General features: G+C 29.3%; 1 protein-coding gene across 1 annotated transcript; it reads right to left on the bottom strand.

Moving 5' to 3' along the window:
* Positions 1 to 14,230: 14,230 nt before the first annotated feature.
* LOC149181824 (uncharacterized protein At5g01610-like) lies at positions 14,231 to 15,058 on the bottom strand. Its single transcript, XM_089418408.1, has one exon. It carries the CDS (start codon positions 14,736 to 14,738, stop codon positions 14,292 to 14,294), a length of 447 nt encoding a protein of 148 aa, XP_089274534.1. The 5' UTR covers positions 14,739 to 15,058; the 3' UTR covers positions 14,231 to 14,291.
* Positions 15,059 to 19,272: the final 4,214 nt, after the last annotated feature.

The following is a 19,272-nucleotide window of genomic DNA, read 5'->3' as shown; positions in this document are numbered from 1 at the left end:
ATAGCTGGAGCATAGCCAACATACACAGCAAAAATTTGATGGCCCAGCAGTTCCAGTGGAAGCGATATGTATGCTGAAATTCCATTTAAGGTATCCACAAGTATGCTGAAATTCCATTTGAAGCATTTTTTGCATAGCGTAGGGTGCATATATCTAGGACAACTAGGGTGCTTATCACCATGATGAGCATAGTCATCAAAATACGAGGTGGGGAGAGGTTGGTTGGTGCTAATTAGTTTTCTAGTTCAATAATAGAAATCTTATCTCCACCGTCTTCTATGACCCAAATGGTTCGAGTGGCAGTTGGCTCCTGTGTCTACATGAAATACGAAGGATGGAGGACACATATTCTCCCCAGATGGTTTGGGTGGCAGCTGGCTCCTGTGTCTACCTGAAAGTTGAAGGATGGAGGACGCATAGTTCAAGCTGGTAGAAGAAATTTCTTATAGACGAGAACACAATCACAAAGGATTGAAGGAAAATAGTAGTAACTTCCTATTCTAGTCACCTATACATAAAAATTATGCTTTCGGTGCAACAGAAACCTAGCTATTCACACCATGTTTTAGAAAAATAGGAAGCTCCTCAATGAAACAATAGCCTGATATTGTGCTTTCAGAGTTACAGGTCGATGAAATAATAGCCTGATATTGTGCTTTCAGAGTTACAGGAAGGTAGCTATCCACACCTTTAAATTAGATGACCTGTTAAAGTTAATGATGAAAGGGGCCATGTGGGCCTGCATGGATACACTTGCCTCACCGCTCTATTTTCCACAACATATGATGACTCCACTTGCCTCGCCACTCTATTTTCCATAACATGCCATGAAATACATGGATGAAGCCATATGAAGTTGTGGCATGCTAATATGCTTTTATATGAGGTAGTTATCTGTAAACAAAGTTTGCAAGGAAATAAAAAATTGTATTCTCGAGATTTTTGGCTTCATTGACTGCTCCATAAACTTTTGCATCAACTACTCCTGCTACCTTGGCTTCTACCCATGCAGCTGGGAAGAGCACGACACTGGAAGTGATCAACACCGCAGATGAAGCTCCACACAGTGGGAGTCTCCATGGTAGATGATTAATCTATCGTTGGAGCACCGGAAAATGACATAGAATGTTTTTTTATTAACAAATATGCGGAAGAGGAAAGGACAGGAAGGCTGGGTAGATATTCCTGGGGAGAGGCAGAGATGAAACATGAAAGACAACTAGTTGGGCCACATGCTGAATACCAAGAATGCAGGTCTTACAGTTTGACAGCTATTGGGAAAGTTGCATCTTTCATCGCCGTCTAAGCGCTTTATTTGGTATAACATGACTTACCCCAGGTGAGGAATAGGTTCAACTGTTGTTGGTGGTGCTTGCTTTTTTACTAATGCTTGCTCTGCACTCACGTCCATTTCCTTTTGATTTACTGCTTCCTCTGCTACTTGTGCTGGTGGTGCTTACTCAGGTGCATGTGGTGGTTACCCAGGCGGTGGTGGTTACTTAGGTGATGGACAATGACTCTGGTAAGCTTCAAAAAACATAGATTGCATACGAGTGTTTAAATTCAGCAGCTTAGTTCAATTCAGCAACTTAGTTCATGATTACCTTATCCAAACAAACCGATGTTGCCATAGTTGCCATATTACCTGTATCGTAGCTATGTAAGCAACTATGCAGCTATGTATGAAGCTATTAAGAGCTCTCCTCGGCTCGAACTTGGTTTGCTGGTTAAGAGAAATTATCACAGTTTATTGTGCTGGTTAAGAGCTTTCCTCAGCCTGAACCTAGTTTGTGCTGGTTAAGAGCTTTCCTCAGCTTGAACTTGGTTTGTACTGGTTAATAGCTTTCATCGGCCTAAGCCTGGTTTGCTAGTTTGCTAGTTAAGAGCTCTCCTCAGGCTAGTTTAGTGTGCTAGTTAATATCTCTCCTCCGCCAGACCGACTCCATAGCGACTCTGCATGAGCACAACAATAATAGTGCGTTGGCCGGGTGAGCCATGTGTAAACCATGCATGAGGTTAATGTGATGTTATCTACATATAGATCCCTCTTTGGTTACTTTGCCTCTTACATTTGCATGGGATATCTAATGTCTTGAATTAATGTTAGCAATAGTTCAAAAATTCTAAATGTTGATGGGAAAAATGAAAATGGGAAGAAACAAAAAAAAATATAACATATCATTCTAGCCTCTCTGCCTTGGGAAGGGGCCAAATAAGATGGCAAAATTTTTTCATTGCAAAAAATATATCACGAACCTAAAAACTTTAGTCATAACCATCTCAAACTAATATAAATAGTGACCATTCTGATTACTATAGTCTCATGCCATTCCCAGATGGCAGGGACTAAAAATTGAATGTCACCTTCAAATTAAATATTTTTTCGTCTTTAAAATCATCTTTCAACTACAGATGGGTGAGAGATACCTCTATTTTTTTCTTTGCTTAGGAGGCTATGGCCAGTTAGATTCTTTAGGGTGGGAGATTCAGTTCAGTCTATTTGGGAAGTTTAATTTTCAATAATAATTTTTATTCTCAACTTTTCTCATGAAATTTGAATAATAATTTAATAATGAATTTTCTTTTCATTAACTAATCAATTTTCTTTTCATTAACTAAAACCTATAAAGAGATATCACAATTTAAAATTTGGGAAAATTAACTTTAACTAAGTTGAGTGCCGCTTATTACACTGTGATTCAATAACATTTATACAATATGCGACAACATTTCTACTTGTACAACGATATCCTTAAATTTGACATGAAAATCACCTATCAAATACCTATTCTCGAGAAATTGTCGAACATACAAATCCGAGGATACCTTATTTATTTATGAAAGTCGTAGCCTAATGAGGAAAATTCCTACGATATTTTGAAAAAAATTGGTAGAGATTTTTGTAAATCCAAGTAAAAGCTGTCAAATTTCATAATATTAGGTACCCTAAAAGTTTTTGATGGTGCTGAATCTATTTCCACCAACAAAAACATAATTCAAACACTGCCTCTACAAAAAAAAAAAAATTTTGCCTAGATTCCAACCACTTTTGATTACTCTGCCTTCTTAGACAACTCCTTTATTAAAGGTATCCAAACTTCCCTTTAGCTAAGCGGCAGAAAAAAGTCGCCATGAAAATCACCTTTCAACAACTCATGGGTGAGAAATTACACAACATTAACATTATGATAACTTTGCATCTCCCAATTGTTGATATGGAAGGGTGTAATCTTAAAGCTTGTTGACATCGAAGGCTAGAAAATTTGTCGGCTCGAAGATTTTGTTCAACTATTTTTAATTCTATATTTTAGTGGTATATTTTCATTTAACTGTGGATTTGGATTTATTTATCATGTAGTGAGAGGGATTTAATCTTTTAATTTGTACACTAAGGTTTAGCCCAAAACTTCCCTTTAGCCCCCACACACTAAGCGGCAGAAAAAAGTCGCCATGAAAATCACCTTTCAACAACTCATGAGTGAGAAATTACACAACATTAACATTATGATAACTTTGCATCTCCCAATTGTTGATATGGAAGGGTGTAATCTTTGTGGGCTCGAAAGCTTGTTGACATCGAAGGCTAGAAAATTTGTCGGCTCGAAGATTTTGTTCAACTAATTTTAATTCTATATTTTAGTGGTATATTTTCATTTAACTGTGGATTTGGATTTATTTATCATGTAGTGAGAGGGATTTAATCTTTTAATTTGTACACTAAGGTTTAGCGGGTTTTTTTATTAACTATTTTTAAATTTTTTTTTACATACATGTGTCCTTAAGTTGATCAGGATGGAATCACACATAGTCTTCATATTGGGCTATAGAATGTTCCTCTCATCTTAATTAATGTAATATTGGTGGCTTGAATCTAATGATAGTTTTTATTTGGCATAGTCTAATTTAGTGCTCTCAAAAAATCTCAAAGCATTTGATTCAGGCATATTTCATAATTCAAATTTGTGATTTTCACAAATCTCTACTACTTTTAACTTAAAATTTACCAAAGAAAGAGAGAGAAAAACAACAATATTGAAGATTTAGATTATAGTTATTTAAACACTTATTTTGTTTGCAATAGGATTTCAAACAATTTATAACCCCAATTTAATCAATATTAATTACTGTTGGTTAACATATCACATGGATATAGAAACTAAATAAAATTTCAATCAATACACATATATCCAAAATTATGATAAGTAATTCTTAAAATATCAACCAAATAACTATATCAACCCCACATTGGATTGATCTATAGCACTCAAGAATAATTTATTTTTCATTTATACGACTTCAAACAATTCGAAAATCAAAACATGGAACTTCAATACTCTACTAAGCATGAAAATAATTACATTTATTTGTGGCTCCAACTCTGGTCGCTTTAGACCAAAAGTTTCTCTACTCATTCAAAAAAAAAGAAAAATTACACCATAAACTTTCATTCACCAATATAGCACTCAAGAACAACAGAGGTGATTTCAAAACTTCTATGATTTCTATTTGCATAGAGGCAAGAAATTAAGTTTGGTCCATGAATCAAATAAATTGTAACCTTTTTAACCAAGAATGACAATTTATGAAAAGGGAAAGAACTTTCATGGAAAATGTAAATATGAGGAGTGAATAAAGCATATGAATTTTTACAATAATAAACTTCAATCATAGCAACAAACACATCATTCTTAACCAATTTTCTTTTGAAATTCAGAACTAGAGAGAGGGGAAGAAAAAAACTTGAAAACATGCATTTTCTGAGGCCATTTTAATATTTAGCAATGTAATGATCAACTACATTCAATTGTAATTAATACTAAGACTGGATTGCATACGTTTTGAGTTTGTTGTTGATATTCCATGACCAAAAAAAGTTCTAAATTTATCTAGAGCAGAGTATAAGCATCAACAAAGAATGCCAGACTATAACTACAAGCTTGGGCTCATATGAGATGACCACCTCCCAAGGCTAGCCAACTACAAATCCAACATAATAAGGTAGCATTCTAATCGAGCTAATGTGTTGGAAGCATAGTGGCCATGTTAGGTCCTAGTAGTAGATCCAAGTGCTTGATCGATAATACGAGAAATGCTAACTCTCCTCGAAACCATTGTAAGTCATACGAAAGTTTAATACTATAAATGTGCATAGGGTGGTCAATAGTAGTTTTTGTCTTTAATATCCTATAATAAATGCATATAATAGAGGTTAAAAATAAGAAGCAAGAAAAAAATGAGCAATAAATCCTTAAAGAGGAAAATCTATTAGCTTATACCATTCCATATGTTACATTTAACGTACAATTGGCATCTTATATAAATATATATGACCATAATGAATTATTTCGTTATTCAATTCCTGCCAAATCCATGATTTGTCATCCCTAACTTTGTCTGTCATTCTCACATAAACATTACTTATGATTCACAACTAGTAGTTACTCCAACATACTCCCCCTTAATGAGCACTTGTGATATTAATATGCATAGTTCAATTCTCCTTGAACTAGATCCTTTTTCATTTTCATCTTCTATGCTCACTACTCTTTGTATTTATGCACCTACAAAAACATAAACAATTCTCCTCCTACATCATGACCAATCATCATCATCGGTTTTGTGGGTTTAATTCATAACCATTGTACCATTGGTTTTTTGCATTGCCTTACCCTCAACCATTACAATCCTCAATATCCCAAGTAGTTTTTGCTTACCATAAACAAAAAATCACATTATATGGTTTCTAAGACCACAAGTGTTAGTGGTTTCAGCCATGAACCTTCTTTTACAAAGTGGTTTTAATAGCACCACAAACTTTTCAACATAACATATTTTGGTAGAATACATACCTCATCAGGCTTCTACAACATTATTGATTCAGGTACTACTTAGGAATGTTGTTTTTATCTACATATTCATTTGCATCTACAAAATATTAGTATTCTTATCTTGTTTCTTTTATTCATCTTGTTCCTTGCATGTTTTCTATCTTTCCTTGTTCTTTGTGTCTTCATCATTCATTTTTTCCATGATGTTGCACCATTATCTCTATCATCATCTTCTTCCACTAGTGGCCACTCTTTTCTACTCCATCATTCTCTTCTCATCATCTTCTTTCATCATTCTCTTTGTTTTAATCTTCTTCTATCATATAGCCTTCTTCTTTTTCACTTTTTCACTTTGGTTTTTCTTACAAACAACTAATTATTGATATAAATTCAGGTGGATTAATCTCAAAAGGTTGGGATAATTTCAAAAAATTGGACCAAGTTATAATGAAGCGAAATTTTAAGATTTTGATGAATCATGTAACTGTAAATGATTCTAGAAATCCATTAATGGAGATACATGAGTTCCATCCACTATACTCATATATCTCAGTAGATAGAATTATAGGAGTCCTTTTGTTACATGATTCATGAACATATTAAACGCTCTCTTCATTATAACTCGGTCCCAAATTTTTGAGATAAACTTATGGGATTAATCCATCTCACTTTTCCCCTTTAATCGAAGACTCAACTTCTCCAGTTTCACATCAAGATACCGTGTGAGTAGGCCTAACATCCTCGTATCTATCCAAATGGTTAATTGCAAAACTTAATGCCACACCCTCTCTCTATATAAGAGAGTACTTGCTACACAATTAATACATCTGTGTCTTGACTTTACAATGATTACAAAACACTAGGGGAAAACAACTTGTTGATGGCTAGACTTTTATATGACCAAAAACTTCTGTACTATCAAGTACAATGTAACATGAACCCTCCGCTCCCCTCACCCACCCACTTTTAAAATGTGCATATTTACATAATCTTTTCAAATAAAGTATAACAAATATTTAAAAATGTTTCTCTAATCACAAAGTGACCATTAGTATAACAGGTGTCAAAGCAAGGTTGCAAAATAAGATTATAGCCAATGAAATGAAGGGAAAACAATATATATATATATATATATATATATATATATAATAAGAAAATATTCAATAATGTCAACTTTAGGTAATGTTATTTAATTTTAAGTCTAATAGCAACTAATGGGTAGTCAAATGACTTAGCCAATGTTTAATACGTGCCAGGATAATAACGTAATTTTATATAGAAAAATAAAATAATTTTAATTTTAATTATTTTCAATTTCTTTTATGAAGGAGATGTGTAATTATTCCAACCTTAATATGGAGTTGATATATAGTATTTAAAAAGTATTAATAAAAAAAAATGGTTTAATATGCATTATAAATCAATTATATCAATATGCATGTTGATTAAAAGATTTTAACATCAAATATATAGAGAGAGAAAGAGAGCAAAATATCATATTTTATTAATAGGTTCTTTCTAATTCAAAGTATAAGGGAGATTTCTAATTCTTCCAAAATTTAATATGGAGTTGACATGTAAGATTTTAAAATATATTAATAACAAAAATAATTATATGTAGATATATACATGGACAGATTAGATAAATAAACATCTAATATTTTGAAGAAATACTAATAACTTATATAGAGAATATCCTATGGATATATGTCTTCTACTTGGAAATGTGACCGGAAACTATTGACATTTTAATGTGAAGAATGTGAAACATAAATAAAATATTCCAATTGCCAACTATACATATATAAAATTTATTATAGTAAAAAACATGTAGCAAATCTTTTGAGTTGCTAGTCTTTCTTATATTTTACTCTCCATAAAAAGTTTGTGTCATAAAAGATTTAATCCTTTAAAAATTAAACAAATTCTAAATCAAAATAAATATATACTAATTTATTATTCCAATAAAATTATAAAATCCTTTACTAATCTAATCTAAATTAAAATTATTTTTAAATAATATTCTAACATAAAACTTTTCTAATACATCGAGAATGATTAAACTCAAGAAACTACATATATGAATTGGAAGTCATAATTTGTATTAAAATTTAATTCGGATTCGACACTATGACATCTATATAGAGAAAAACATGGGATGATCTTCAATACTCGTACATATGAAGCTATAATTAAACTTTAAAATCATTTTAAAAAACGAAATATGGATCGTTGTTAACTTTTGGGGCGATGATAGAAATATGTTGCAATGGATTAAATATTCATGATTCCTCAGAATATTTCTATTTTTCTTCCGCTTCGTGAAATCCATTAAAACAATACCAACAAATCAACGAAACCACCAATACGATTTCCCAAATTAATATTTTCCATTATAATTATAATTATATTATTTTAATTATAAATAAAAATAAACATTAAATATTAATATTATTTTTAAAATTTAAAATTATAAAAACAAAATAATTATAATAATAACATTTAACTATACACAATGAACCAATTAACCTAATGATAGTGATAACATTGGTTTGGGTACTATTTCAGTCTTCATAATTAAAATGGAAGAAGACCGTAAACGATCGTTTCTTTATGAAGAAAAGACATTTACGTACTCCATTTCTCTTTTCAAAATAACATTCATTCAGATTTTAAGTTCTGAAAAAGCAAAAATGTATAAATTTATTAAGATTAAAAATTTGTTAACAACTTTCATAAAAATGAATAAATAATAATAATAATATTAATTTTTTTAAATTAATTATAATAGAGATTTAAATATTATTGCATATTAAAAATAAATATTGGGGAAAATTAAATATAATTAATCATAATATAACATTAAGAATATAGAGGTTTTTTAAAAAAGTTTTTATGAAGAAATAACCATTTATGAAATTTTACTTACTCTTTAGCTAAAGCTCAAGTTACTTGTTAAGTGAGTCTAATATCTATTCACTTTTGATATCACTATTATATATTAAATTTATTTGACTAAGTCAAGTTTATCTATCAATCTCTCCTTTAAATTTTACTTAAATAAATTTTTTGACTTCAATCTAGGAAAACCCCATGCCCTCCACCTATCACTCTTGACTTTACTAGGGGTATGCATGCCTTATGAGGTCTTATAGTCATATGCCCATTTACATATAATTTAAAAAAAAATCTTCTCCAAAGTAACTTTTTTTTTCCTTTATCTAGAAAGCCACTTACAAATGCCACCATCCTTTCACGTTGTCACAGCAATCTCTAGCCATGTTTCCATGTCCATGCAACTATGTCGTCTCCATGAATCTAGTAGCCATGTTTCCATTTCCATGCAACTATGTTGTCTCCATGAATATGATAACAAGCTTTAGCATATGTTACCTCTCAAGGAAATGCATCATACTAATGGACCCATGGATCCATCCACACCTATTCACTCCACTTCACCATCTTAATGATACTCTCGTGGAATAGTGGAAAGGGGCTCCTATACCACATGTTAAGAAAAAACATGCAAAAAACTTAAATATAATTAATTACAACCTAGCAAGGACTCTATAGAAATTTCCTGAAAAATTCCTTGATTCATTTCACCACCATTTTCGTGATAGTCACATGCAACAACTCACAATGATGGTTGGGATACCACATGTTACAAGTAAACATGCAATAAAGATATATATAATTAATTATAATATAGAAATAATACTACACAAATTTCTTGGAATAAACTAAACGATCCATCCACACTCATTCATTCCACCTAACCATCCTCACAATGAGAGCTCTAATAGAAAGTGTTAGGAACAGACATGCAACCAAGATAAACATAATTCATTATATAACATAACAACAAAAAAACACAAATTTCTTAGAAAAATCCATTGGATCCATCCAAACTCAATTCATTCCACCTAACCATTTTGATGATAGTCTCATGCAACAACTCACAATTATGGCTCTAATACCACAAGTTAGGAATAAAAGTGCAAAAAAGATAAATATAATCATTATAACATAAAAACAACACCACACAAATTTCTTGGAAAAAACTAATTGATCCATCCACGCTCTATTCATTCCACCTAACAATCTTCATGATAGTCTCATGCAATAGCTCATAATAATGTCTTTGATAATGTCTTAAGATATTTGTTTTACAAAATTGATAAAGTGAATAGGTGTAGATGGATACATGAAATATTATGGTAAATACACCATGTGTGGCCAACATCATGTGACAAAAAATAATAATGGTAAACCAAACTTATTTAATCTATCACTTTATCAATTTTGTAAAATAGATATCTTAACAAAAACAATCCTAATGTTAAAACACAATTTATAATAACTATTTATAATCATTTCCATGACTATTTGAAAACATATATAACTTACTCTCCATAAAAAATTTACATCATAAAAGATTTAATCACTTTAAAATTAAATAAATTCTAAATCAAAATAAATATATATTAATTTATTATTCCAATAAAATTATAAAATCCTTCACTAATCTAATCTAAATTAAAAATATTTAAAAATAAAAATAATATTCTAACATAAAACTTTCCTAATACATCCAGAAAGATTAAACTCGGGAAACTACAAAACTACATATATGAATTGGAAATCATAACGTGTATTAATATATGAATTGGAAATCATAATTTGTATTAAAATTGAATTCGGATTCGACACTACGACATCTATATAGAGAAAAATATGGGATGATCTTGAATACTCGTACACGAAATATGTTGCAATGGATTAATTATTCATGATTCCTCAGAATTTTTCTATTTTTCTTCCACTTCGTGAAATCAAAATAAATATATACTAATTTATTATTCCAATAAAATTATAAAATGCTTCACTAATCTAATCTAAATTAAAATTATTTTTAAATAATATTCTAACATAAAACTTTTCTAATACATCTAGAATGATTAAACTCGGAAAACTACAAAACTACATACATGAATTGGAAATCATAATGTGTATTAATATAGGAATTGGAAATCATAATTTGTATTAAAATTGAATTCGTATTCGACACTATGACATCTATATAATTAAACTTTAAAATCGTTTTAAAAAACGAAATATGGATCGTTCTGAACTTTTGTGGTGATGAAAGAAATATGTTGCAATGGATTAATTATTCTATTTTTCTTCCACTTCGTGAAATCCACTGAGCATGACAATAGATGGCAACAAATACAAATTAACTATCTCATACCAGAAACAAATCAACGAAACCACCAATACGATTTCCCAAATTAATATTTTCTATAATAATTATATTATTTTATTATAAATAAAAATAAAAATTAAATATTAATATTATTTTTTAAATTTAAAATTATAATAATTGTAATAATAACATTTAATTATACACAATGAACCAATTAACCTAACGATAATGATAACATTGGTTTGGGTACTATTTCAATCTTCATAATTAAAATGGAAGAAGAAAATGGAAGAAGACAGTAAACGATCGTTTCCATATGAAGAAAAGACATTTACGTACTCCATTTCTCTTTTCAAAATAACATTCATTCAGATTTTAAGTTCTGAAAAAGCAATAATGTATATAATTTAGATTTACCAAGAAAAACAATGTTTCATGTTTATTAGAAGTAAAAATTTGTTAACAACTATTTCATAAAAATGAATAAATAATAATATTAATTTTTTTTAAATTATAATATTAATAATATTAATTTTTTTAATTAATTATAATAGAGATTTAAATGTTATTGTATGTTAAAAATAAATATCGGGAAAAGTAAATAAAATTAATCATAGTATAACATTAAGATTATAGAGTTTTTTTGAAAAAGTTTTTATGAAGAAAAAACCATTTATGAAACTTTACTTACTCTTTAGCTAAAGCTCAAGTTACTTGTTAAGTGAGTCTACTATCTATTCACTTTTGATATCACTATTATATAATAAATTTATTTGACTAAGTCAAGTTTATCTATTAATCTCTCTTTTAAATTTTACTTAAATAAAATTTTTTGAGTTCAATCTAGGAAAACCCCATGCCCTCCACCTATCACTCTTGACTTTACTAGGGGTATGCATGCCTTATGAGGTCATATAGTCATATGCCCATTTACATGTAATTTTAAAAAAAAAATCTTCTCCAAAGTAAGTTTTTTTTTCTTTTTGCTAGAAAGGCACTTACAAATGCCACCATCCTTTCACGTTGTCACAGTAATCCCTAGCCATGTTTCCATGTCCATGCAACTATGTCATGTTTCCATGTCCATGCAACTATGCCGTCTCCATGAATCTGGTAGCCATGTTTCCATTTCCATGCAACTATGTTGTCTCCCTGAACCTGCTAACAAGATTAGCATATGTTACCTCTCAAGGAAATGTATCATACTAATGGACCCATGGATCCATCCACACCTATTCACTCCACTTCACCATCTTAATGATACTCTCATGGAATAGCTGGAAAGGGGCTCCTATACCACATGTTAAGAAAAAACATGCAAAAAACTTAAATATAATTAATTACAACCTAGCAAGGACTCTACAGAAATTTCCTGAAAAATTTCTTGATTCATTTCACCACCATTTTCGTCATAGTCACATGCAACAACTCACAATGACGGTTGGGATACCACATGTTACAAGTAAACATGCAATAAAGATATATATAATTAATTATAATATAGAAATAATACTACACAAATTTCTTGGAATAAACCAAACGATCCATCCACACTCATTCATTCCACCTAACCATCCTCACAATGAGAGCTCTAATAGAAAGTGTTAGGAACAAACATGCAACCAAGATAAACATAATTCATTATATAGCATAACAACAAAAAAACACAAATTTCTTAGAAAAATCCATTGGATCCATCCAAACTCAATTCATTCCACCTAACCATTTTGATGATAGTCTCATGCAACAACTCACAATTATGGCTCTAATACCACAAGTTAGGAATAAAAGTGCAAAAAAGATAAATATAATCATTATAACATAAAAACAACACCACACAAATTTCTTGGAAAAAACTAATTGATCCATCCACGCTCTATTCATTCCACCTAACCATCTTCATGATAGTCTCATGCAATAGCTCATAATAATGTCTTTGATAATGTCTTAAGATATTTGTTTTACAAAATTGATAAAGTGAATAGGTGTAGATGGATACATGAAATATTATGGTAAATACACCATGTGTGGCCAACATCATGTGACAAAAAATAATAATGGTAAACCAAACTTATTTAATCTATCACTTTATCAATTTTGTAAAATAGATATCTTAACAAAAACAATCCTAATGTTAAAACACAATTTATAATAACTATTTATAATCATTTCCATGACTATTTGAAAACATATATAACTTTTTTATTTAAAATTGAATATTCAATTCAATATGATGAATGGTTATTCGAAAAAAAAAAATATTCTAAAAACATTATTAAAAAAAAAATTCTTATTCAAAAACAAAACTTACTCTTCATACAATTTATAGTTGCCACAAATACAAATTCCATCTAATAATACCTCTTTATAAATTCTAAAGCCTTAAATAAACTTAAAAGATAACTTGGAAAAAAAAAAAATCTCATCTAATTTAAATGCATCAAATGAAAGTATTAATCACCTCTTTGTAAATTATAAAAACTTCAAGTAAACTTTAAAACTTTTAAAAAATAAGAGAGACCATTTTTTTCCAACTGCCATAGCATGAAAAAAATCAATAATGAATATAAAAATGTAAACATAACAATTTCAGCTAACATATCAACAAAACCACAATACATAATTACAAAATCCTCAAAAAATAACAATATATCTGTAATTTATCTTACCAAAATAACAATATATCTATCTCAATAATAAATATGAAAAATTGACATTGGAAAAAACAAAATGGAAATACTTAGTTACAAAACCCAGGCATATATAACAGATGAGCAATAACAATATATCTATCATCTATCTCAGTTTGCAAAATTGACATTGGAGAAATCAATAAATATAAAAAACTAAAAAAAAAAATTTAACCTTTTCATCACAATACAAAGTTTACATTACTAACAAAGACCAGACGAGGATCTATGATGAGTATCTATATACACACTAAACCCTCTTAACAGTCAAGATGATATATATATATATATATAATTCATCTTTCAATCAATTTACGGTTTCCATTACTAACGCTGCTAATTCTGCATATGAACACATAGTCTATATATTGCTGAGAGATTTAAATCAAATTTAAGTTTAAAAAAAAATATCAAATATGATAATAAGATATCATAAGCAAGAATTTATCATGAGTAGATCTCAAAATTATTAAACATTCACTGGCTATTCAAATCTTTTAAATTAAACGTGCACGCTAGTGCAGTGTTTTTAATACGTGTTTATTTATTAAAAGAAACCATCTTTTATTTGTTATCATTCTCTTCAATTTGAAAGGCACCCACGGGGAAGGATTTCTCCATCCCAGCGATAGCGCTCTTGAAGCAAATCTTGTCACTTGCTGGGTCATCAATGGAGATCTCACAGATGGTGATCCACACAAGAAGCTCCTTGCTCTTCACTCCACTCACCTTCTTCATCTTGTGTTGCTCAACATACCCACTGATCTCTGTATCATATTGCACCAATCTCCCGATTGCCTTGAACTCGTGCTTAACCTTCTTATTCCGCTTCATCCACACAAACCCAGTTTCCCTCACGTAACCACATTCTTGAATATCATCAAGCGGTATGAGGCCATTCGGAAGGCCTGCCTGTTCAAGCAATTCCACGGTTTTCTTCCTGCAAATTTCGCTTCCATAGTAGACTTCTGCCCCGGCTTTCTTATCATCACTGGCAACCTGAGGAGCCATTCTTTCTTATGATCTATAACACCTCTGCTATGGTCTTAATGGAGTAGGCAAATGGATGGAAATGCATGGGTGTAGAGAGTTTAAATAGTTGAAATGGATCAATGAGAGGCCCGGAAACAACCCTAGTGAGTTTCGCATTGAACTAAATCCCAGATATTTATTGAAAAAGGGGTAAATTTGGCTACTAAAGTCCCCACTCGATTAAGGGTTAGCATAGAAAGCTCGGGACAGGAAGTTGGATATACGATATGAAGTCGAAGCAACCACCAAACCATTGTATTAAATTTGTAGTGTCTCTTCACCCACCAAGAAAAAGAGAGTGGAGATCATAATTTAAATTTAAGATAAAGTTCGTAACAAGTAATGGGTTAAATAGCATTAAGTGATGTATATGTGAGAGCATGTGGTATTTAATTATTGAGAGTGGAGAGCATAATTTAAATTTAAGATAAAGTTTGGAAGAAGTATTGGGTTACATTAAGTGATGTATATGTGAGAGCATGTGCTATTTAATCAGTAATAATTAAATGTCTCCCCATAAAATATACTTGATGCTTTGTAATTTTTATATCTAAATTATTTAATATTTTATAATTAATTATTTATTATTTATTTTAAAAAAAATATAAAGCTTAAAAAGATAATAATTGATTTATTTAATTACTCATTGTGTTCACAAATAAATTTAAATTGTTAGAATCATTATTTTAACCATAATCATGAAGTTGTAGTTTAAGTTTCAAAAGCACAAATAGCTATGAAATTTAAATATTTAAAATATCCATAAAATTTTTAAGTGTTAAATCAATTTATACTTTCAAAAAGACAATTTAAACAATGAAAAATAACCAACAAAAAAATCATTTCACGTAATTTAAACAAAATAATTTAAAATAATTAAACAATACCGATCTATAATTGTTTAAATATCTAATAACTTAATAGCCCTAACTCTTCTAACTAACCTACCTACACAAAATAAAAAATAAATATATAAAATAAAATTAAAAACATATTAGTTAATACATGTTCTATAGAAAGTGAGGTCCATAAAAATATATTCATTAATCCATGCCTAAATTAACTGTACATGCATTATTTTAATTTATAATAATAAGGTTATTTTTGTATATTAACTTCTTATCCACACGATTTAGTTAATTTATAAGTAATTTGTTAATTCATAAGTAATTAAAGAATAACTATAGAGGTATTTTTACATATTATCTTGGTTTATTTATTAAATTTGGTTTTATGTTTAAATGTATTAATAATTTTATATTTTTTTGATCTAAAATTATTTTATTTTTAATTATTTTTTGGATTTATAAAAATTTTGGACATATATATAAGTTACATATTATTTTAAAGGGTTAAAAAAATTAACTATAATATAAATTTATAATTTTAATTAAAAAATTAACATTAATATATTTATACCTCTTACTATAAAAATATATGAAATACTAAATTATATATTTATAAATATACATTATACTAAGTTAAATATTTATAAATATATAGATAGAAGTAAGTTAAAAATATTTGGTAATGAGCTACAAAAAAATGTCACATAAAATATCATATTAAATGTACATAAATCCATATTTTTACTTTATCAAATACATGCAAATCAAGTGGCATTTATAGTAAGGAGAAAATACCACATTAAGTGTCTACAAAATTTTATGGACTTTGGAGAAGTGGAGAGTAATAATAAAATAAATTAAATATACATAAATCAAAATTTTTATGAACTTTGGAGAAATGGAGAGTAGTGGTAAAATAAATTAGATATGCATAAATCAAATGGAATTTGGATTGAGGGAGAAATGACCATAACATAGAATGCTAGATTAGATGTTCATAAACACTCATTTCATTCTATAAAAATAAAAAATTCGATATGGTAAATGAGGAAGATGCAGATTCATATTTTTAGGAAAGAAACATCAATTCTAAATTAAATATTTAAAAATAAATTTCCCAAAATAATAATAAAATGCAAATAAAATAATATTTTTATCAATAAAAAAATACTTGAATATTGAATACCATAAATACGCATACCATTTTAAAAATAACATAAATTATAATAAAATAAATTAAACACATAAAAATCCAGATAAAATTGAGTGAAAATATTTAAATTAAAAAACTAATTATCACTAATTTTTAGAAAGATGAAAGACATTCATATTAAAAAGAGAATATTAAAAAAATCATTCCTATAATTATTAATTTATACTTTTAAATAATTAATATTACTAAATTCCTTTTATAATATTTTAATTGTTTTAACATTGTCAATTTTTTTTATTTAAATTAATCGTTAAATATAAATTTAGCGAAGCTATTCTATATGTCCTTCTTTATATTTTCATTATTAATTAAAAGTTTATAAAAAAATAACTATTTTGGATTTTTTTTTTATTAATTAAAAAGACTTATTTTTATTAAGGAGTTTTTGGTGAAAATCACGTCATAATTCATTTGTTGACACATTTCGAACCAACCAGTGTGCTTCATCATCAGGACAAGTTATGGCAGCAAGGTAAATAGAGAGAGCAGATCATCCAACGACTAAATTTGACCACAAACAACTATATTTAACTAGGTAATTGTAGTGGACCTAGAGATAAGGATAGAGAAAATTAATTAATTTAAAAGTTAGTTTTGTTATATGTATTACTATATTTGATTAAATTTAACTATTTGTATTTAACTACAATGAGTATAAATCCATAACTAATTAATAGATTTATTTTTATTATTAAAGTTATATAGATTAAATACAAACTATTATTATTAATATTAAATGAAATAAGAAAAATTAAAATTGTTTGTGTTAGTCTTTAATAAAAAAATTAATTTTTCTTATTTCATTTAATATTAATAATAGTAATTTGTATTTAATCTATATAGCTTTAATAATAAAAATAAATCTATTAATTAGTTACGGATTTATACTCATTGTAGTTAAATACAAACAATTAAATTTAATCAATATAGTAATAAATATAACAAAACTAACTTTTGAATTAATTAATTTTCCCTGTTTCTATTCCTCAGTCCAGTACAGTTACCCAATCAAATATAGCCATTGGATGATCTCCTTTCCCTATTTAACCTGTTGTCTTGACGATGAACAACAGATGATCTGGTTCTTCAACTTGTCGTGACGACAAACCACACTCGTTGGTGACCATGAACCACACTTGTTGGTTCGAAACGCCTCCACAAATGAATTATGATGTGATTTTTGCAGAAAACTCTTCTCAATGATGATGATGATGATCGTTAACGTTCGCTGAGACCAAATAATGATCTATCGGACCTAAAAAGACAAATTATTTATTTTGATTTAAGATTTTATTCCTATGCTCAAAAAGCTTGGAGAGAAGCCTCCCGAGCTCACTATAATTTTGGCATTGTAAAAGGCTAGGAAAGTCAGTATTGTAACAAAGGTTGTGAAATTGAGATCTAATGTGGTTGTATGCAGGGCACTCTAAGAGGAAGTGGTTTTCATCCTCGATGCTCCTATTCTCACAAATATGGCAGATCCTTTCCATCCATGGCGTTTTAGGAACTACCCAGCGGCCAGTTTCACTATGGAGCTCATGAGAATTCGTTCTAATCTTTGCTATATTAATTTTCTTTTTTGAGCTAGTTAGAATAGAGAGATACTTTTGATCTTCAAGGGTGGGGTTGATGACCTTCTTATAATAACTTAATTTTCTTTTAGACACTAAATCTTTCTCACACCACAATTTTTCTTTGAACTTAGAAGTAACAATATCTTTAATGTTATTTATGTTTTGCAAAGCATCATTCTCATTGATCTCCCAATAGTTTAACTAGGCCCTTGTGTCCTTATGCCATCCTCGGTTAAGCCTTAGGTGATTTTGGCTGGAATTTAAAGCTAGCTTAGGAAGTCTATGATTGTCTATGTTATTGAGCTTGTGCTTGTACATCAGAAACCTGAGCATAGCTAGGCTCTCAATAGAAGAAAGACCTGCTTCTATAAGGAGAATAGGATAGGGTGTATTACTTTTAATTTTCAGGTTATAAGTTATAAAACGCTTCTGGATTTGCTCAATCTTCCTCCATGATTCTCTGGAGATGCTGCAGCCCCAAACTTCACAGCCATATAAGATAACAGGAGTGACTAAAGTTTCAAAGAGGAACTTATTTTTATCCCACATTACGAGGTTTGCCGTTTTACAATTATTTTCAAGACCAAAATAAGCTTTCCATCCCCCATTGATCCTTTTCTCAATGCTATGGTTCCAGTTGAGCTTGTGATGGATATCAATTCCTAGGTACTTGTAAGAATACACTTCCTCCAAGTTATTATTGTCATACGTAAAATTAGCGCAAGTGTCCTTCTTAGATTTGATAATCATAACTTTTGTTTTGTCTGTGTTAACAGTCATACCCATGGTAGAGCAGAAATCCTTAAGAAGCTTGAGTTGCTTATCAAGATCAGAAGGGCACCTTGCCAGAAGAACAATATCGTCATCATAGAGAAGAA

The sequence above is a fragment of the Pinus tabuliformis genome, chromosome 3_2, assembly GCF_031772625.1.
Source record: "Pinus tabuliformis cultivar Carrire ecotype Pingquan chromosome 3_2, CPIR1, whole genome shotgun sequence".
NCBI lineage: Eukaryota > Viridiplantae > Streptophyta > Pinopsida > Pinales > Pinaceae > Pinus > Pinus tabuliformis.
The sequence above is the reverse complement of the archived record's forward strand: the minus strand, read 5'-3'. Positions and strand labels throughout refer to the sequence as shown.

What these genes read in the sequence shown, in the direction of transcription:
- LOC149181824 (XM_089418408.1), bottom strand. Translation starts at nt 14,738, where the DNA reads ATGGCTCCTCAGGTTGCCAGTGATGATAAGAAAGCCGGGGCAGAAGTC.